Raw genomic sequence first — 21,809 nt, 5'->3', positions numbered from 1 at the left:
TATCGGCTATGCTAAGCAAAGCCTAGGCGCCCTATAATCTGTTATCATATATTTTCGTATAAGATAAGATTAACAATAATGTTTGTGAAAAAGCATTCTTAAAATTATAAATTACCAATCAAGTATGCAGCTAACAATATAAGACTAAATAAAACAAAAGAATCATTAGCATTGCAAACGATAAGAGAAGATGACAAAAGATTGGTAAGTAGTTTCACAAACAGCTTGATATCTTCAAGTGCAAGTTAGTCTTACAAAGATAGGAGATGACTTGCTAAATACTTAATATAAAGTGCAATCATAGGCTGCAATTACAAAAGATCACATATTGAGATCCATCAAGGTGCACAAAAGAACAATTTCTTAATGGATGTCAATATTATGTCAAAAGATGCAAGATTAGAAATGTAGCTGTAACGTGCTTTAACATTAACAAAATCAACAATTCAAAAGACTTCAAGGAAGTTCAGAGTTCATCATCACGCTGCTTCTTCAAGGGACTTCCAGGTGCATTGGTGGACAGCGAGATAGGTGTATTAGCTTCAGTAGAATTCAAACCAATTCCAGGAGGCACAATTCCAAAAACCAAGGACCTTTTTGCTGTGGTCACTGGAGGCGGCAATTCGTTTGCAGTAGCAGACGATTTAGCGATGGTATCAAGCAATTTTTTGGTTGATGGACTGAAAAATTCATTTTTCTTGGCAGGCTGCAGGACAATAGCATAAAGGTCTGGAATTTTTTTATTCATTTCTGCAGCTGTGATGGCCATTGGAATCTAAACTGATTCCTCAGTAGTGTATGCCTTGACAATATTATACTTGCCTTCCTTCTGACCTTGATAATTTGACTCATAGTAGCGAATAAAACACACAATCAAATGCCTTCTGATTGCAGATGCTAGTTTAGCAAAAAAGTTAAGCTCCTAAATTTTTTTGTTTTAAAGTATAAATAAATAGCAATGATATTCAAATTCTAAGTAACTTCATGTTGTGTAAATAGAATTGGATTCCAAGCATAAGTTATGGAAGGAAACAAAACATATTATACCCAAGACATTATGGAATTACTGTGAAAGATGGCAAAACCAAATAATCTTTTGTTTCCTACAATCATGACACTTTTACATGGTGAGAGCAGCATTCATACCCAAGAAAAGAAGCATAAAAATCAGATTATTCGATAGTTATTACCATTGGACCTCAATGAACTAAATAAAACTCTCATTTTTTTCTATTCAGGTAGAGGCCTAAAAAGGCCGAAATCTTTTGAGTTCATCTGGCCCATTAATATAGACCAGCAAAAGCAACGAATGAGAGATGTTCCAGTTGTTGGATCAACAGAAAGTCACTTGGCGAAAAGAAAGCAGAACTATTTGACTCATTCTGGACATGCAGTTCCAATTCGATTGAGATTGGATTTGTCATGCGAAGAATGGCCAATGCTCTAATTGTCCAATCGTGCACAAAGTCTATTAGTATCAAATATACAGTTCCAATTGTGCACAAAATTTCTATTTACTTATTTACCTAAAACTAATCAAATCTGGCAAAGAAGGGCCTGGAAGAGGTAACTCGATATCTCATTTACAGGATAGCTCAATTGGACTCAAATCTCATAACCTTATCCAGAAAAATGTACCACCACCCCTCCTTTTGCTTTATGGGTTTCTTACAACTAAATTCCTAATAAATTAGCCTCACACAACAGTAACAATTTGACAGTTTGTGGCTTCAGTAACTAATAGAAAAGGCTACAAGCATGAGAGGTCAAATTAGCAGGCAAACCAACTGGCTGAGCATCACACAGAAAAACAACCAAAAATGGAAAACAAAAATGAAATTGGCAATTCCACCAGAAATATAGCCCACATGATATAGGAAAAGTCAGCAGAAATATAAGAACTATAATGGGCAGCAGAAATATAGGCACATGAAGTTCATGGCAGCTGAAGGGAAAAATGAAAAAATCTATGAAGGGAAAAAGAATTGATAACATTAAGCAAGATGTAATAAGCTGGTAGTTGTATTATCATGCAAGAGCTAAACTTGTAGCAGATTTTTTTGTTACCAAGATTGTTAGCTTACCTCAGTATGCGCTTCCCAGAATTGAAGTGCTGTAAATGGGATAAGCTTTTCAGCATCAAGGCCAAAGATACCAGTGTTTATGGAGCCGGTACCATCATCAACAGCAATCCCAATTCGGGTCTTATTACACATTGGAAATAAAATATTATATTATAATTTTTCATTACAAGAGAGGGAAACTTAATTTGGTAATTACCTTGCTACAACTCTACTCTCTTCTTTGCAAAATGGGCATCTCATAACCCATCCTACGTCAACATTGATGGCCTTTTGGCAGTTCTCACATGTTTCAAACCAGAATTTTTGTTGTCCAGGGGTCAAACTGATTTTTCCTGTTATCCAATCTGTTTTCACCTGATAGATGTTTTTGTGAACAGAAAGAAGAACATCTAAGTTTTGCATTACTTTGGATGGCTATAAGATATAAATTAGGTTATAAACGAAAAAGAAAGTTACATCTTTGAGTGTGTTAAGTGCATTGGCTACACTGATTATGTCATTAGCACTTGGAGATGGCAACAGCTTAGATGAATCTTTGTATGCCATTTGTTGTATCAATTCTGTAATTTCTTCTTTATTTGCATTATACCTATCCAAGAAATTAATGCAATAGACTATAATTTATCAAAGGGATCTAGAAAAGTTTAACTAAAATGATCAAAAAACATACGTACCATTCTTTGAGTACATTTGCTTCAGAAGTGGGAGGATTAATCAGATGGCCACTCCCAGGCTTGGTTGTCAGGGATAAGTCTAATAATAAAAGCAATAGTTTTCATTAAGTAATAGAGCAATTTAAAAGACAGTGATTGACTGAGTTATTCTAACTGGATGACTATCATAGATACGAGCTGTTAAAAGTATATTAACTTCACTTACAATTAAAAGTTGTGATTTTCAGCTTCATGCCAATGATAACGTTGGCATTCCCAATGCTGTTTGTAATCTGTGTTCCCTGATTTTGTTCGAACTCATTCCAAAGAGTAAGAAGCATTGGCTTTTTCCTTTACAAAGAAGCGGAAAAATAGGGAAAAATGTGAATGCAACAGTTTTATGCATTGAATAGGAATATTAAAAGTAAGGTGTATATAACTAACTCTTCATTCACAACAATGAAGTCTCTTGTTGTACACCCGTTATTTTGTTCCTTTGTCGCAAATGCAGTGACAACAACAACTTGTAAATCTTTGTACAAACCAAAAGAGAAGAGGTTAGCTGTATTTCAATAGCTAAAGGAAATATGAAAATGAATTTATATTTCAATTAGTAAAGCATAGATATAACTTACTCTGAACATTCTCCGTGTCGCGAAGCTAAAAAGGTCTTCAAATTTGGTGCATTCAAAAGTGCATGGTAGCATTGGTGGATTTGGCTCAACATACTCTTCAACTAATGTCTTGTTATGAATCACCCATGAGAACTGATAGTCACTAACTTTATACTTTGCATCCTGTTTTTTGACAGTCCCACCAGTGATATAGTATCGCTTGAATGGTTGCAACAGATTAGCAAAATAATGAATGTCATTTCCATAAATGACAGTTGAAACTATAGTCCCCTGTTCACAGAAAGAACCAAGATGAGCAGTATTAACCAAAAGGCTGAAGTAGAACACTCAAGGTGAGAAATATACAACAGCAAGTATGTAGAGGTTTTTTTTTTTTAGGAGGGAGAGTGGGAAGAAAATATATAACAGCAATGTTTGAGTTGCAAGAAGCAAATCACTAAGAATAACCAGAGACATTTATGAAGAAAAATGGTAGAAAAAACAGAAAAGAGTTAGACAAGAGACTGCTATCAATTAATATTATCAAGAGACTGCTATCCTTTGCCTGAATTTTCTTTAAAGAGGAAAAAAAAAGTATTTCAGATACAGGGATATGTAACAGGAGAAAACGCGGGATTCTTCGAAAGAATTGGAGTAGCAAAAATCTAAAACACTTTCTGTATAGATACTTTAGCAGCTATTTGTCACGTTAGTAGCAGGAATTTTTTCAGATTCTTTTCCTTGTTGAAAATTTCAAGAAGTTCTTTTAAGTTCCAACCAAACAATATTACCCAAGAAACATAAAAAGAAACCAATATTAAAAAGTAATTGCCCTGAAATTAAATTGCACAAAGGACAATTAATAATCTGGACATGTTGATGATTTAGGAAATGTTAAATTGTTAAGATTAATTTCAGCTTATATTACCTCAGAATCTGTTAACAAGAGATGTTGAAATCTGATAGGCGGCGATCCGTTACTGGTTAACACGTGTGATTTCTCCACAACCTATACAAGCACTGTCCACCTTCTCATCTTGTCGTGGATGTCATGCACTGATATCTCCTTGCCATTGTTATCTATAATAATAAGAAAGACCCATAATCAGTTTGTAAGCTAAAAGAGAAGAAATTCTAGAACATTCAAAAAAACTGGAAACTGAATCCTAAAACAATATATTTACTTGGCAGCTATGCGAGAAGTTTCAAAAACTTCTCTAAATACAATATTTTTTGTCTGGTATGTTCTAGGCTTGTCAAAAAATAGAGGTTTAATGAGCACTTTGACTTGAGAAGCAGTTCTCGCTTGCAATAATGCAATATAGAGCTGCCCATAGAAAACACTGGTTCCTTCAAATAGATACCAACATAATCAAGTGTTTGTCCTTGAGCTTTGTTTATTGTCATGGCAAAGCACAAGCGAATTGGAAACTGAGTCCTTGTATATGGAATAGGATATTGTTCATCAGTTGGAGGTTGTAAGGGAATTCTATGGATGAAGACATCTTTTCCAGCAAAATCTCCTATAGCTATTTGAGCATGAATGACATGTTTGCTCAAATTTTTACAAATTAATCTTGTTCCATTGCAAAGACCCTCAGTAGGGTCGAGATTTCTAAGCAATATCACAGGAACACCAGGTTTCAAGATTAGTTTATAGGGTAGAAGGCCACTGGGAGATAAGGAGTTTAAAAAATCTTCATATTGAACTTGGTTGTTTGGATTCAAAGCTTGATCAAAACTCAGATATTCTACTGCTATACCTGGAAATTTTTCAATTAAGATATCATTCACTTCATCCACAAAATGATTCTTTGTGGTGAGGATTGCTCGATTTAATGGCAAGGCAGGATTTTCTGATCTATATTGAATATGGGGGTAAACCACATCTATCAGATCATGTAGTGATGCATTTTGTGAACCGTTGCTAACCAAAATAGAAGAAGGCAGTTGTATGAGACTGTCATCTTCAGCTTGGTCAGTGCCATCACCAACCCTTAATAAGTAATCAGTGAATGAGGGATCAAATCGAGCCCTCATGTTTTGTGTGAGCTCTAATTTTTCAAAAGCTAGCCAAATAGGGGAATTAATCAAAGAAGCAGCAATGGTTTCAGATTGGCTTCCCTTACGAACCACTGGTAAGGTTTACCTGACATCACCCCCAAGAACAATTACTTTCCCACCAAAGATCTTATCTGAATTCATAAGATCTCTAAGAAAATCATTTAAAGCTTCAATCGCAGATCTCTTGCACATTGGAGCCTCATCCCAAATAATTAATTTGTATTCCTTAATCATACTTGCCAGACTGCTTTGTTTACTAATTTTACATGCTCTACCCTCTAAGGTATCAATTGGTATTTTAAACCGAGAGTGAGCGGTCCTACCTCCAGGTAGTATTGATGCAGAAATACCTGATATGGCTGTCGCTAATGCTATGTAGCCCTTTGACCTAATATCAGCTAACAATGCTCTACAAAGAAAAGATTTTTCAGTTCCACCAGGGCTATCAACAAAAAATGCACCACTCTTATTTTCATAAACTCTTTTAAATATAACTTCAAATGCATGCCTTTGGTTCTGATTAAGCAAAGAAATCGCATTTAAGTCCTCTTCAAGGACTTTTATGTTTTTTTAACCAATACATCTCTTGTTTGGTTCTCTACATCCGAGAATGAGAAATTATTAGGAAGTAAGCCAAATGAAGCTATATTTTTTCCCATTGACTGTAGAAAACCATTTATCTGCTCTAAAACTTTTCGTTTGATTTCTCTAGGAGACAAATCAGTATTTCTCATAGCTGTTTGTGGTCATTAGGACAGGAATAAACTAATAGCGTAGCAAAAAACTGTCTCATTTCATAAGGCATATGAAAAAGAGATGCTTCTTGTAGACAAATTTCCTGGCTATTATCATCCTCAAGTAGTCCACGTAAAAGAGCTGCCTCATGAAATGTGGTAACTTGCACTCCATTGTGAGCCATTAAGTCTTCAAAAGACTTTGAAGCACGGACTTTAGACAAAAGAAGTCTAAGGTAATATCTTTCTCCCTCAGATGGATGAGCTGTATTTATTCAGCCTATAGAATCTCCCTTATCTCTAATTTTTCAGTGTTTTTCATCAGCTAACCAGACAAAATGATCTGGAAATTGAGCATATGTGCAATTTAGTTCTTGTGCAACTGAATCTGTTCTATTCATATAGAAAAATTCAGTCAACATTGTCTTCCTATTTCTTGGGTTTTTTACTATGTTATTTAAATTTTGATGCTTCTTGAAGTGAATTGGCTGAAAATTTGGAAGGTGCAATTGTAGGTGAATGATAGCTGGTTTAATTTCTCCCATGGAAAATCGAAATAGTCTCCAAACAGCCTCAGGTGGGGAAACCCACTGAGCTGCCTGATATTGCTGAATTTCATCAATCTGATTGTTTGGATTATCAGAATTGATATGGAAACTTATTCGATCATGTCCTTTGCAGATATACTTGTAAATATATTTGACAACCTTAATTGTTGAGCAGATCTCAACATTAATGTGGCAATTGAACTTAGCAAGTAAATATGCATTATGAGGAACAACCCATCTATTATCAAGTTTTTGTTTTCTGACTTTAATTTTAACACCATTGTTTCTTCTTCGGTATTTTGGATAGGAATCTAGCGTCTGAATTGTTTGCTCAGAAAACTCTTTTGGATAAGAATTTTTGCAGTAGCCATGCTTAGTCATGCAAACATGTGATGGGTTCAACACACCATAAGGGCCGTGCATCATGTGTTTTTTAACCATTCTGTACAAGCATGGATATTTTATTTTATCTGAAATTTTTGCACTGACAATTTTATCATATTCATCAGGGATGAACATTTTGTGTTGAGGCTTTAAGATTAAAAGAAAATGAACATGTGGTAGGCCTCTTTTTTGAAATTCTATCACATATGTACAGGCTGTCACTTCTCCAAAAATATTTTTCTTCAAAAGTTCGTTCTTTAATTCTTTTAGTTTAGCACGAAAGACCCTTAAAACCAAATCTGATCGATTTTGGGCTTTCTCTGTTGGCAGTAAATGTTCTTTTATTTCCAGCCAATTGGAATTGCAAGTCATGGTCAAGAATATATCCGACTTGCCAAATTTTTGGACCAAAGTCATTGCATCTATGTATTTTCTTCTCATATTTCTTGGTCCTCCAATAAAGTTAGCTGATAAAAATACTCTTTGACCGACATTTGCTGCCCGGATTTCACCAGTACCTATTGAGTCTACTATACCTTGTAAGAACTCTTTTCTAAATTCTTCTTGCTGGGTTCTCAAATAATCTAATCTTTGTGATTCAAGTTTAACATACATATCAACAACATATTGCTGAAATAGCCTACCAAAGTGCAATAAGAAAGATTCATCATCATTTCTTATTTGCAATTTATAGGCATAGTATTCACGGACGAAATCAAGATCGCCGTCTATTCCTGCCATTACTGGTTGAAGGAATTTAGGAAAAAGGTTAATGAGGCTGGCATGCTAAAAGTAATAGAACACAGGTGGAAAAAATTTATTCTACTTATAGTCTTGTTCCATTTGTATTAACTCTTCGGCAGTAGAAGCATGCATTGGAGAAATAGAAATTTGAGCATCCCTTTTCCTAATCTTTTTTTTGTGCACCTTTTTTCCTTGTTTTTTAATCCCTTGATGCCAACCAGATTCACCAAAAGGAAGCAAAAAAGGGAACTGGAGAGGGTCATAACAGCCATACTAAGATTGGATATTGTGTGAATGGCCACCATGGGTGTACACTCGAATATCCGGATGGCTTGTTTCTCCATTTTCTTCTCCTTCTACCCATAAAGCAGCAACTTGAGACACTATAGGCTTATTGAATACTCTTTGGTCTAAACCAGGGTGTGTTCGTAAAACAATGCGATAAGTATCAAGGTTATGAACCTCTCTTAAGCCGCAAAAGAATCTAGCATAGGGATATTGCTACATGAAATTGATGGTTTTTTGGAGAATACTCTCAGTTAATCTTGGGTAGGCATCTAATCGATTTGATAATTCATTTTCACTGTCATGAAAATAGAACTGCAAATTTTTTGAGGTCTCTAAATCATTGATGAAATGATAGACCTGACCTTGCACTTTAAAAGTATAAATGCCTTTATTTCTCTTAGCCAAATTTTTATCACATTTTACTCCAAAGGAAGTGAAAGCAAATGTGTTATTAATTGTTCTCATACAGGTCCCAAACAGTTGAGCTTCCTCAGATGATGACGTAAGAAGTTCTTTTAGAACAGTCGGGATTGAATTGCTAGCTAAAATAACATCCCCATTAGAACAACAAAAATTTGCCGTTTCATGAGCAAATTTTTGTGAACTACAATGGGGATAGTTTGGTTGGCGAGGAAGCAGATCGGCAGCAGCAGGAATGTGATTTAAAACCTCCCGACCTATTTTTGGTGTTCTTGCTATAATCGACAAGGAAAAGATATTTAGTTATTCATTTTGTGTAATGCAGGGAAGTAGAAATTAAAAAACTAAAGCTAGTAAGACATTAAAAAGTTTACAAAACCTGTATGCCTTCTCTTAGGCTTTACTTGGTTTGATTGGGGTATGCCTATATCTATTCCTTCAATGTTTGCTACCAAAACTGGATAGAATATGGGATAAGTTAAACAAAAGCGCTAAGGGGTGTAGCAGGTTAAAAGTTTATGTTTATGCGAAAGGTTTATCTAAGGTTAAAGTTTTTCATGGCATACTAAAGGTCTGGAAAATGCTGTTTGTAAAAGGATGATCATTCTAGTAGCCAAGTGAATTGTTCTAAATGTGAAAAGGCATGAAAAATGTATAAAATTAATTTTATAGTTTATAAAATGATAAGTTAGAGTAATTGATTTAATTTTAAGATTGAAGTCATAGGAAACTGAAGTTTATAAAAATGGCTTTAAAAGACAAAATGAGTTTAAAATATAATCACATAATATTTTTAATGTTATGGACCTGTTTTGGTTGACATTGAATAGAAGTCATATACTTTTACAAAAGTTTAAAATGGTTAACTTAGAAAATATGCAGAAATTAGTGAAAATAATGATATGTGAAAAATGCTGGTATGAAACTGTATGAGCTAGTTTGACTTTAATAGCATATTAATGGGGGTGATTGAGTCAAGAACCTGTAGATTCATATTGAATTGATTCTGGTTGCACAATATCCACTGTAGGAATGCCAACAATTGAAGGAAGATGAAGTTGAGGTTTGGCAGGCGCACTTTTAGATGTCTTTTTTTTTTTTGGCACCTTTTATGTTTTAGTATCACAGATCTCTGCCTTCTATTATTTGCTGCAACAGGATTTTTTGTTGCCAAGAGTTCAGATGGTGCATTGACAACTGAATGCACCATATTTGAACTTGCAAACAGCAAAGTAGCTGGGTTCACAGGATGAGGCATACCAGACTCAATAGAGTGAGTCACAGACCTAGAACAGCTAGCATTTTCAGCTTCTATTTGCTCTGTTTCATGCATACAATGGATCTGAGATATTTCAGGTTCTAATGTAAGATGATCCTCTTTGTCATAGTCTGAACTGGAAGACTCAAGTGCTGCAAATCTAAATGACGTATTCATGGATGCTTCTATGTCATTTGAATTGGCTGGCAGGATAGAATGGACATTTAGCATCTAAGAAGAAATGGCTGATGTGATTCCAGAGATATGGAGTGAAGCAAGCCATCTCTTTGGGATTTTTTGCTTCTATATCTCATATTTTTTTGGCTTCCATTATTTCTTATAGCAAGAAATTGATTTTCTAGAAATGGAAGTGATATACTCATAGATAGTTGGCTGTTATTTGGCCCTATAGGAAGCAAATGAGGAACATTAATTACATTTGAGGGTCCCGGGCCACGAAATCGCGACAGCCTATCTAACCGTTTTTGCCTCCATCTTTGAATAGCTTGTTTTCTATAACTAACTTTATCCATATTTTTCAGTCACCTCAAATGGAGAAACACCAGTAGCCTTCTCAAAATCCTTATTTATGACAATATATAAGAAAAGAAGGATGCTAGTCCATCAAGGCAGACATGATAAAATAGCTAATAGAACTTCTCTAAGGTAATGGCTGACTATCAGATATCTCGATCACAATTTAGCCAACCATATAATTGCTCTATATTATACGGTTGTTTATATACTCTTACTCAAACAATATTAGACAATCAAATGAATAGAAAGCAACCACAGAATAAATGTAAAACCAACTGGATGCAGAACTTAAAGGAATTGACCATATAGAGCCACCAAAGTCTAATAACAAAAGCATAAAAAATCATGAACTAAGGAGACAATATAGCTAACAACAGTTTTTTTTTTTTGTAAAAGTCAGGCTGAAGCATTAGGCATACCTGGCAACAGCAACAATAAATCAGAGAGAGAAACGCACAAAGCTTTGCGTCTAGGATGAAGTGTAGATTATCCAAGCAACAAAGCACAGGGAAAAAGAAATATCAGGGAAAGAACATAGACAAAATGGGCAAAGAAAAGCAGTAAATGCTAATCCTTGCATTTGTTTGCTATATGAACTGTTGCACTATAAAGTTGTAATCAGTGAACACATTGCGTCTAGATTAAACAAAACAGCAAGCATATCACATGCAACTTGGGGTAAAACAGGCACAATAACCTAAGATGCTTAACTGATAATTATATAAATGAGTGAATGGGCTTTGAGTAAAAGGACTGCAATGAATAATAGATGAAGAATGCTCTACATACAATATCCTTAAGAAATAACCATCGACCTTTTCATTGCCCTAGACAAGTCAAGACTAAACGAAACAGCAAACAAGGCACACACTAAGTAAGCAATTAGAAACAAGAAGTACAAAGTCTTAAGTTGCTTAACCAATAGGCATTTAGATCACTAAACAAGGTTGGCCACCTTAATGTTATCTTAAAAATAGATAATCACTCTCATTCCTCATTTAAAACAACAACAAGTCACATATATCAGATATATATATTGTAAGAAAAACCAACTTAGATTCTGCATGACTTCATTATGATTAAAGACAAAAACACCAGTAGCAGGAGGTTGGTAATGACTTTGGTGCATAAAATCTGTTGTTGATGTCCATTACTATAATCTTTTTTCTAGTGTATATAGCAATTTGACTATTTGATAAAACATTAATCATATGCAAACCAATAGGATAGCTCAGTTACCTAGAATAACATCAGCAAATGGATCTCTCCTTTTTGTTGGTATGCCACTAATAATATATTGCTTCAGGAATTCACCAAATTTCAAAATAAGGATTATTGAATTGGGAGCTGGATTGGTATCTTATTTTTTGGCTTGTTTATTTAGGTGAATGGGTAGCTGAATGAGTTGCAGCAACACAATTGTCAAAGGGCTGCAACAGGACATAAAAGAAGATAACCGAAGGGTTGTAGTCATCAACAGGCTCACTGGACTGTTAAAAATGTCATCAACCATTGGTGGTTGGAGCGGATGATGAAGAATGTTTGCATCAAGCTTTAAGGTTTTACCAGTTTTCTCCTTTATTCATTGTGCTTTTTTTGCAGGAAAAGTATAACTGTCAATATTAACAAAATCACCTGCTCAAATAAGCAATCATTTGTTTCACAAAGGATGATACAAAACAAATAGCACCAATAAACTTAAAATAAATGAAGCAGAAACTGAAAAAAAACTACTAACAAGAAAAGGGAAAGGTGAAATTTTGCTTATGAAAATATAGGCACATAAATAAAGAAAAGCTGTTCATAGATTGAAGGAAGGCAACAAACTGACCTTCAAGTTAAAGGATTCCTTGAAGGAACCGCAGCAAAAGGAACCTATCAATTGAAACATATGTGTATATTAGAATTTATTAATCTGCATACTATTCATACATGGAAAATTTGGCAAAAAAAAAAGGGAAGTTTTTTTCTCACCAAAGAGACTCCAAAGAACAAGGTGTAAAGACCCGGAGACTTCTTCTTGCAGTTCATAAGGCAGAGGAGCCAGCACGATGGACTGATAAATACGTCCATCCCATTTTTTTGATTTCGTAAGTCACTGGAAAAGGTACAGGCTAAGTGAATAGGAAACCTATTTCTTATCATAACTGGAATAAGGGAAAAATCACATCTAAGTAGATATTTCTCATCATAATCGTACGGATGATGAGGGTTGTATAGAAAGCATAATTTGAGCGGAAAATTGAATACCAAGCTGATGAGAATAGAATGGCATACCTAAGCTCAGGAAAATTCCCCATTTCACTTCTTTGAAGTACAATTATCACATGAGGGTCCAACAATTCGGCAACATGAAATGAAATTGATACAGAAATGGGTTAATTTGATATTAGAGAAAGAGGAAAACACAGCAATTCTAAGCAAAGTAGTTCACATGTGCCCAATTTCCCTGCTCTGAAGTACAAACACCATGTGAGTGATCAGCAAATCAAGCGCCTGCAGGAGTAGCAGTTGACCTGCTGGCTTAAAGAAGAAACTCACAAAATCCATCTCCCAAATCATGGAAAATCCAAACATTTTACATGTTTGAAGAGGGTTGTTGACCTGCTGGGTTTGGTAGCATAGGCAGCTGGAATTGGACTTGCTCAGGATAGATGCGCTGAATTTGTGCTTAGAATAGCCGTGTGGTAGAGAGAAAGGAGGAAAAGGGTTCAACGGCAATTTGGGAAAGAAACAGTGCAATGGCAAAAGAAGGAAAAGAAATAGAAGGCTTGAAGAGGGGTATTGACCTGCAGGGTTTGGTAGCACAGGCGATTGGAATTGGGCTTGCTCAGAATAGGTGTGCTGAATTTTGCTCAGAATAGGTGTGTGGTAGAAAGAGCAGGAAAAGGCTTTAACAGCAATTTGAGAAAAAAACAGTGCAATGGCAAAAGAAGGAAAAGAAGTAGAATGCTTCGGAAAAGAGAAGCTTTAGACAATTTGCAAGAAACATTTTTACCTTACCACTTATCAGATAATTAAGAAGCCATGTGGTAAGAGGAAAGGAAAACACTAAATCTTACTCTTTCCTTATATACAACGTAGATATTGGTACCTCAAATAATGTAATGTAAGGTGGCGTTTGATTCGCACATCGGAATCGGATTCGGATTCGAAATTGGATATTCTGGATTTGGAATAAGGTCATTCATTCCAATACATTTGTTTGGTTCAAGTACCTAGAATGTGTATCATTATTATAGTTGATGTTTGGTTCGTCGACTCTTTCGAAATGGAATATAATAAATATATTATAAATTCTATCGTAAATAATAGTTATTGGCTCTTTGTAAATGTGATATAAGAAATTTTCACTAATTAAATATATTAGTATAAATGTATTAGTAAATATATTAGTATAAATGTATTAGTAAATTTAGATAATAATATTATCATTATAAGTTTGTAACTAATTAAATTAAATATTATATATATAATTAAATATAATTATATAATATATACAAATATTAATTATACTAATATTTTATATAAATATAATATATATTACATATTAAATATAGTTATTATTATATATTATTATATTTAAAATAATAATTATTATAATTATATAATTTATTAATATTACATACATGTATATATTATAATTATATGCACATATAATATACATTTATAAATATACATATATATTATAAATATAATATTAATAAATTTATAATATATATTATATAAGTATAATTATATTTAACTAAATAATTATAATATATAATTATATAATACAATAACATCATTATTATAAGTTTGTAACTAATTAAATTAAATATTATATATATATAATTAATTATAATTATACAAACGCTATAAAATAAATACATAATTATAATTATATAATATATAAATATTAATTGTACTCATATTTTATATAAGTATAATGCATATTAATATTAGATATAGTAATTATTATATATTATTGTATTTAAAATAAATATAAATATAATTATATAATTTATTAATATTATATACATGTGTATATTATAATCATATGCACATATAATATGCATTTATAAATATACATATATATTATAAATATATTATTATATAATATTAATAAATTTATAATATATATTATATAAATATAATTATATTTAACTAAATCATTATAATATATATTTATATAATGTACCAATATTATAATTATAATATATTATATATATGTATATAATATATAATATATATAATATATATAAATATTAATTATATCATTGTATAATTATAATATGTAATTGGATTTGTTTCTTGGAATCAAACTTGGGAATCGGACAAAACCCACCAAATACTTGGGAATGGAGAAACACCAAATTTTTAGAAATCATTCCAAGATTTCAATTCCCATTCCAGTGAATCAAACACCATTTATGGGGTTCATTCCATTCCCCGAATCCGATACCCTCTTACCAAACGCCCCCTAATTCTTTCTTCTTTTTCTTCTTCTTCTTCTTTCTTTCCATTGAGTTTTGTGTCTACGATTTTGAATTTGGATTTCTGATCTTAATGTTATGCTAGATTGATCTTGTGCTCATACAAGATTCAAAATTTGTTGTGTAAGACTATATGAGTTTTTTATGAAAATTATAATAAGTCATCGAATTTGGGCCTATGTTTCTATATGCAGTTAATGTTTAGTTTTCAAACTTCCTACTGTGCTCAAATGTTTTAAAGAGAGAGTAGTTCTCTCTACCCCAATATTAGAGTCATTTTTTGGAAATACAGTTTTTAATGGAGACATAGAAATCATTATATCTAAATGAGGCGGTAATGGTGAATTTATATATGTATCTTTTGAATTCAAAATATTTCCTTATTAAATATGCGTTGAAATTTTAAAAATTATTTCTTCAAATGGCAAGATCGGCAAGTATGCATTAAATTAAAAATTGTGACTCTTATTTTGAGATATTAATAAAATGAAAACATGACATTAATAATGAAATGGAGGGAATACCGTACTATACACTATTCAGTTACACAAACACAGGATTCTAATGATGCAAACATCATACCCATGGAGAAAGTGAATAACCATATGATATGACAGTATTAGTTTCCACTCATTGTCTGAAACTCAATTTTATCTTTCCAATGTTTGTATAGCATTCAAATCTAACAAATTCTAACTTCTTAATAAGCAAATTACAGGATAGTAGTTTTAAGAACTCTCTCACATTCATTATCTCTGATATTCATTTTCAATTTAATTGCTAAAGTTTTACATAGTAAAATTTTATGAGTATATAGATTTGCGTTAAAAAGGTAAAGTAAAAACCATGCATCTACACGGGTTAAAGAATGCTAGTGTAGATTCATACCAATACATAGGGGACTCATTTACTGTCTACAATTGTCCCTTGAAAAACAAATTGCTTTATATGAGTTAATCCTATCAGAAAACAGGGAGCCTTGCAGTTATGGAAGCAACACTGAGTATTTAATGCCTCTAATTTAAGCACAATCTAAAGACTTCAGCTAGCTTTTGCATCCATTTGCCTGCCTGCATACAAATAATCCGCCTTTTTACACCTGATGAAAACGAGTTGTAAACCTTGTTTTCAACAGCCTGCAACATCATAGTCTTCTTGAACAGAGAAATTGTAGGTTATGACAGCTCTCATGCTGTCAGCTGTAAGTCAGCAACATACAAACTATACAGGCACTGTTAATGCTACCCTTTTCCTGCATCCACATGGTCACATGAGATTCAGTATGTGTTAAAGAGCCTATATATAGGGTTAAAGAGAAATGAGTTGAGATTTCAAACTTCTTGAGATAGTTTACTTTCAAACAAACACATGTATGCATTTCCAAGTTTGTAGTGTATACAAAAATTTAAATCACTGGTCACTTTCTTAATATACTTTTGGTTTTGCTGGACATCAAAATGTACACATGGTTTTGGCCTTTGTAATTAGGTTTCCAGCGCTTGTGGAAAAACTTGTCTGGCAAGATGAAATTCTTAACTTTCCCTTCCAAATATGTCAAAGATGAAGATGACAAGGGAACTTTTTTTCAAGCTCTTAAACGTCTTTAATAAGAGCATGAAACCAGTCTCACAAAATGAATAGTTCTAAAATCACCTCAGACAATCATGTTTGCCTTGGCACATAAGCAGACATCAATTTGACAGCAGATGATATGGCCAATTTGTAGTATGGGGAAAAATGGATCAAACAAAAAGAAACCAAAAATATATATATAATTAATTAAAAAAATGATGAAGTAGTGAGGGGAGTTACAACGAATTTGACCTTTGAACCAATTAACAATCAGCAATAGACCATGAATAAGAAAAATATAAATCTGAGAAATCCTAAAGACAGTCTCTACCCATGACACAAAAGATCTAGTATGGAGCCCATTTGCCCATACTTGACATCAATTTTGTGAAGGACATAATATGCTTAAATTTAGGTTGTATTTTCTTTTTTTCCATTGTTTCAAATAAAACGTACTCCAGTTCTTATTCATATTGGTGCATGAGAAATACACTGAATAAACAGTCCACCAAAGCTTAACATCTTGGGGACAAACTACCTTCTAGAAAATAGCTAGAAGCCAATAAGATACGAAGTCAAAAGCTGCCACAATTGGTTGTAGGAAAAGTGGCTTTAAGGCTTACGAATTAGGCATAGAACTTGAAATAATAAAGAACAAGGCATAATATTGTGTAATGGTATGTGAATGAACTCACCATATGTTCCTGAGTTGTGGTTTACGAGCTCCTGTCGTCTAGCTTCAAGTTCCTTTAAATTGTTACGAACAACTTGCACTTTTGTTGAAAGATGTTCATTATGGTTTTCTACATCTTTCATGAGGCTAAGTAGCTGCTCCTTATATGCTGCACTCAGTCTTTTCTTTACCCGAAGTTCTGCTGTTAGTTCCTGAATTCTTTTATCTTTCTCATCCTTCAAAAATATCCAAAGGATCATCAGTTAAATAATGATGTTAAAGCACCTTGATAATCATACAATACGGAATTTACCACAATAGAGTACAACAAACTCTAGTAATATCTGCCCTTACTCAAATACAAAGACTTGAAAATCAGAAAATATAACTGATAACAAAAGGGAAAAGAAAACTACAATAATCTGGAGAACAGCTTTAGTAGAGTACAAATAAGAATAAACAATTTGTAAGGTTATGGGTTGCTTACCTTTCATCTTCCACCATTCACATTACAAAGATTAGAGAACTACAAAAATATCTCATTTTACCCAAACTTTGCAGAATTAGCAGTTCGATTATTTGATCATAGATTATTCATCTTTTCTTTTCTCTTCCTCCACTATTTGAGATTCATATCTGTTGCATTGGAAAGCATCAGCTGATCAATAAGTTGTCATGGATCTCAATACCACTCAAAATGGTTGGGTGGCTCCAGGGGCCAATCGTTGGTCATGCTATATGCAGTTAGTTTCATTACATTGCTCAAGACTCACAGCATCCAGAGTTCTATCTGTGTAGGACTCAGATAATTCATCAATTCACTTATACCAAGAGAGCCTAAAGTTAATTGAAGATGAAGGATTTTATTTAGCAGAGAGATAGTTTAGATTAACAAGAAATAGACTTTCAGGTTGAGAGTCTGGTGAAATTGGTGATGTCCTTTCATTTGAAAATAGAAAAGAAAAGCATGAATGCCTTCAGAATAATCTAAAGTACTTTGGCCAATAAAGAAACAACAAGCGAACATATGGGTCATGCCACAATTGTAGCCTAACAGAAGAAAGAAGTGGCAAAAGAAGAAAAGTGGAAGAATAACAAGTTAATAAAATGTACAGATCCATTGCTGTCTCTCAAGTTACTGACGTCTTAAGTTGTGATAACCATCTACTTTCCATTAAGGAACGCTATGCACTGTTTGGACAAAAAGAGGGGCCAATAGCTAAAACCGGATCATGGAGAAAAAGAGTAATAAGCAATTGTGGATAGCATCTTGTATCTTCTAAATTTCACCTTAATTTCTTAAGCTCTGTTTGTTCTAAAGGTCATAATCAACTCAAATCCACATACTAAAAACCCTAGCATGAGTAAGCAATATCTTTTATGTACGTTAATCTCCATAACAGTTCAGCTCATAACAGTGTTAACTGAGTACACTACAAGCACCAGAAAGCAACTATCTTGAACATGCCCAGAAAACCTATGCCTATGCAAGTGGCATCCAGACTGGTCTTTTCCTCTTTTTTGGAAAAGCAATCATTTTGTACAGACAATTGATTGTTGGTTGCTAGGAGCATTTGCTCAGCATTCAACAACTAAAAATTTATAAAACATGAAAACTCACAGTTGATCTATGAATAAACATGCACAAGGATAGGGTGACGGTTGAGGGAATATAAGGAAAGCAGATGAAATCAAATGCCCATACATCTGTCTCAAAATACAGAGGCAGTTGGAAAAGAAATAGCAGATCAAACTCTCGATTCACTGAAGGCAAAATAATGCATAGACAAACTAGGAATTAGAAACTTACAAAAGTCGGACGTCTCCTGGGCAAGGAATCCACCAAGGGATGATTATGGTCCCTCACGAATTTTCTAACTACCCATCTACCAGGCTTTTCTCTCTTAATCAGCATCATTGCTGTACAACCTTCCCTTCGTCTATTCCGTTTTTGACTGGAAACCTTTGCTGAATTGTGACTGTATATTCCTCTGCATCCAAGTCCACGGGATATTATTGATCCATCTCTCTCAGACTTACGTGATGACAATACACGAGTAACAAATCCTGTCCGTAAAGCATACTCATCATAATATGCCCTTGCAGCTCCTTCAGATTCAAACAACATATCTTCATATGGTTCTTGGCCTTGCTCAACTTCGCATAGACTTGTTTCCCCACATCCAGAAGTTTGTAATCTTCTGGTGCCATCATCGACCAACATTTCCACATCCACTGAGGGACAACATCAGATTCTCCTTCATCTCATTTGTAGATTCTCATGGCAAGTTTGTAAATAAAATCCATTTGTTTTACATTGTGCCAGAAATAGCAAGAATATGTGACCCAGAATTCACTAATAGCTAGTTTGGGAGCTGTGATTTGATGAGAAAAGAAAGGAAGGTGACAAGAAGACGTCTTTTTTAACATTTGGAAATCTTTGAGGGACAGAAAAGGATGGAAAGCGTATGATTCGGAGGGATGAGCTCCTACTGCTTTGGTTACCAAGGTTTTCCACCCACAAAGGAAAAGCTGAGAATGCCAAATAAAATTTTTCTAGATACCAATTTTGTCCTAAAAAATGTATGGAACAAATTTTTATTGACATGTATATCCAAAATCATCCTTTTTCTTACATTAACTCCCAAACAACATTAAAATCCCTTCTCTTCTATTCTCTTCTTTTCATTTCTTTCATAACTTAACATTTCCCATCTTTTCTTTTCTAACCTAGACTCCCAAACTAGCTATAAGGGAGTTTGAATAACTAAATTAATAACTTATTCGAAGGCCTTGAGTAAATACATATTTCGTCAGCCTGGTGTGTTTGGGCTCAAATAAGGCAGTGACAGAACTTTGACAAAGCAAATGAAACAGAATTCACCAGCCAAATGTCATCAAATTATACAGTAAATATATCATTTGGAAACAAGTTTCTGATACGCTATTGTGGGAAAAAAAAACACCAAAAATATGTGCAATCACTTTTCAAATATCATCTTTTCATCATTGAATTATAGTTATTAAAAGTCCCAACATACACCTATTAACATGAATGAAGACGGGAAGACGAAACACTCTTTCTCGTATGCACATAATCCATCAGAATAATTAATTTGTTAAAACTAGTAACAGAGTGTTAGTTTCAACTCCATTAATTTGTTCCCAATTAAACACATAGCAAAACTGCAACAAGATTCCAAATTAAAATCCTATTCTTATTATACTCAAACCAAAATGAGGCTGACCCAAATTATTTCACCCATATTTTCATTATTCTTTCATTTTCTCACTGTCCTTAAGCAACTTAATAAGCCCAAGACATGAAATTCATCTGATAATGAAATTAAAACGAACTACTTGAACAATTGTCTAAATAATTGAACAAAATGCCAAAGAATTGGTGAAAAATTAGCATGGAACTGTGCTGGTTTCTAGAACAATGCACTGGTCATTTCTGTATAAACTGAACTTCTTTGGTGGAATTACAAACAAAACTCAAAAGGGTACTCAGTAAACTAATGAAATTTGCAATTAAACAGCATATAGCAATCCAAGAAAAGGGGAAATTTTCAAAGGAAGAATTTTGTATTGAACAAAAACGAAGTGCGAGACTTTACCACCGTTATTATGAAGCTCTAAACTCTTTACCCTCCTCAAGAAAATTCTGTTGTGTTTCTTTTTTCCGGTAATTGATTGAATTAACTGCTTGAAGAAGAGGCTTTGGGCTTCTGAATTCTCATAGATCCTGGGTTTGAAGAGAGAAGAAGAACCGTACTGGCAATTGGCGTTCTCAGTGTAGTTTAAGATTGTGGACCTTTATATATATATATATATATATATATTTTGCCGCAATAACAAAATTTCTATAACATAATCTATCCTATTCTATTCTATAAGAGGGAGTTTAAAAAAATTGTGTAAGAGACAAGTTTAAGGCTGTGTAAAGGACTAACATGTATACAGATGTTGTGTAAGGGATTAGTCTAAAGAGATTGTGTAAGAGACTAATAAGGAGGAGAGTCTAAAGAAGTTGTGTAAGGGCGAACCTAAAGTTGTACAAGGGACAAACATGTATACAGAGACTGTATAAGGAATGAGTCTAAAGAAACTGTATAAGAGACTAACAGATATATAAATTCAAAAGGATCAAATGGATATTCCGGCACCTCTATTGGACTTTTTTCACTGCAGGTGGGAGTCGAACCTTCAACCTCCAACCCAAAGAGAAATTTGGTCTTTTTTGGTGGCCAATAAGTCAAAACTCAGTGATTGTGGACCTTTGGATTCCCTCGAGTGAATCTCCATCGTTCGTTTTGCATAGGGCAATCACACGTACAATGGTCATACACTTGACAATTGAGTTATTATATTTAGGATTAATCTCAAAAACTCTCCTCAAGGTTTAATTAGTTTTGCACTTTACTTTCTAATGCTATTGTTTTCTCACTCTATCCCGTAAATCATTAATCAATTCTAACCTTATGTTACAGAAATGTCAAACATATATTTATACCCCCAGGGATTAACTTCAATAAATTCCTTTAAAGTATAGCACGTTTTGCACTTTGCCTTCTAATATCACTTTTCTCTTAATTTGTCTATTCGTCCCTAAAACCATCAATTTGCTCTGCATCTTTGTTGTTGTCCGCTTTTCATAAGTCTTTCTTTTTAGTTTTTTTATTGGTTTTGTTTTATTTCAGGCCAAAGGTCATTGGTCACTTTGCTTCACCAAGGGAGGTGTGGTCAATTTTTCAAGCA

At 33.6% G+C, this 21,809-nt stretch overlaps 2 protein-coding genes across 5 annotated transcripts; both read right to left on the bottom strand.

Moving 5' to 3' along the window:
* Positions 1-209: 209 nt before the first annotated feature.
* On the bottom strand, positions 210-13,290 carry LOC140005303 (replication protein A 70 kDa DNA-binding subunit B-like). 4 transcript variants are annotated; one of them, XM_072046104.1, is made up of 13 exons: positions 12,763-13,287; positions 12,606-12,635; positions 12,303-12,426; positions 12,160-12,203; positions 10,748-10,797; positions 4,280-4,431; positions 3,373-3,642; positions 3,182-3,269; positions 2,964-3,088; positions 2,759-2,837; positions 2,541-2,673; positions 2,281-2,438; positions 210-2,204 (listed from the first exon to the last, which is right to left on the bottom strand). In XM_072046104.1, the coding sequence occupies exons 9-13, from the start codon at positions 3,076-3,078 to the stop codon at positions 2,162-2,164; spliced, it is 528 nt and encodes a 175-aa protein (XP_071902205.1). In that variant the 5' UTR covers positions 3,079-3,088; positions 3,182-3,269; positions 3,373-3,642; positions 4,280-4,431; positions 10,748-10,797; positions 12,160-12,203; positions 12,303-12,426; positions 12,606-12,635; positions 12,763-13,287; the 3' UTR covers positions 210-2,161. The 4 variants fall into 4 exon arrangements, 3 of the variants coding, with proteins under 3 accessions (XP_071902205.1, XP_071902207.1, XP_071902204.1); XM_072046106.1 differs by lacking the exon at positions 2,964-3,088 and having other exon boundaries at positions 12,606-13,290; XM_072046103.1 differs by lacking the exon at positions 10,748-10,797 and having other exon boundaries at positions 12,606-13,286.
* Positions 13,291-15,664: 2,374 nt separating this feature from the next.
* Positions 15,665-20,857, bottom strand: LOC113738597 (protein FAR1-RELATED SEQUENCE 8-like). Its single transcript, XM_027265841.2, has 4 exons — positions 20,669-20,857; positions 18,859-19,283; positions 17,071-17,284; positions 15,665-16,055 (listed from the first exon to the last, which is right to left on the bottom strand). Exons 2-4 carry the CDS (start codon positions 19,270-19,272, stop codon positions 16,045-16,047), a joined length of 639 nt encoding a protein of 212 aa, XP_027121642.1. The 5' UTR covers positions 19,273-19,283; positions 20,669-20,857; the 3' UTR covers positions 15,665-16,044.
* Positions 20,858-21,809: the final 952 nt, after the last annotated feature.

Source organism: Coffea arabica, chromosome 4c (genome assembly GCF_036785885.1).
Source record: "Coffea arabica cultivar ET-39 chromosome 4c, Coffea Arabica ET-39 HiFi, whole genome shotgun sequence".
Taxonomy (NCBI): Eukaryota; Viridiplantae; Streptophyta; class Magnoliopsida; order Gentianales; family Rubiaceae; genus Coffea; species Coffea arabica.
This window is presented reverse-complemented; position numbering and strand designations above follow the sequence as displayed.

Excerpts from the sequence above, each read along its gene's own strand:
- LOC113738597 (XM_027265841.2), bottom strand. The coding sequence starts at position 19,272 with ATGTTGGTCGATGATGGCACCAGAAGATTACAAACTTCTGGATGTGGG. Across the intron at positions 17,285-18,858 it reads CCAGGAGACGTCCGACTTTT|GATGAGAAAGATAAAAGAAT; the intron begins GTAAGTTTCTAA and ends ATATTTTTGAAG.
- LOC140005303 (XM_072046104.1), bottom strand. The coding sequence starts at position 3,078 with ATGCTTCTTACTCTTTGGAATGAGTTCGAACAAAATCAGGGAACACAG. Across the intron at positions 2,838-2,963 it reads GAAAATCACAACTTTTAATT|ACTTATCCCTGACAACCAAG; the intron begins GTAAGTGAAGTT and ends TTTTATTATTAG. Across the intron at positions 2,205-2,280 it reads GAGAGTAGAGTTGTAGCAAG|ACCCGAATTGGGATTGCTGT; the intron begins GTAATTACCAAA and ends ATGTGTAATAAG.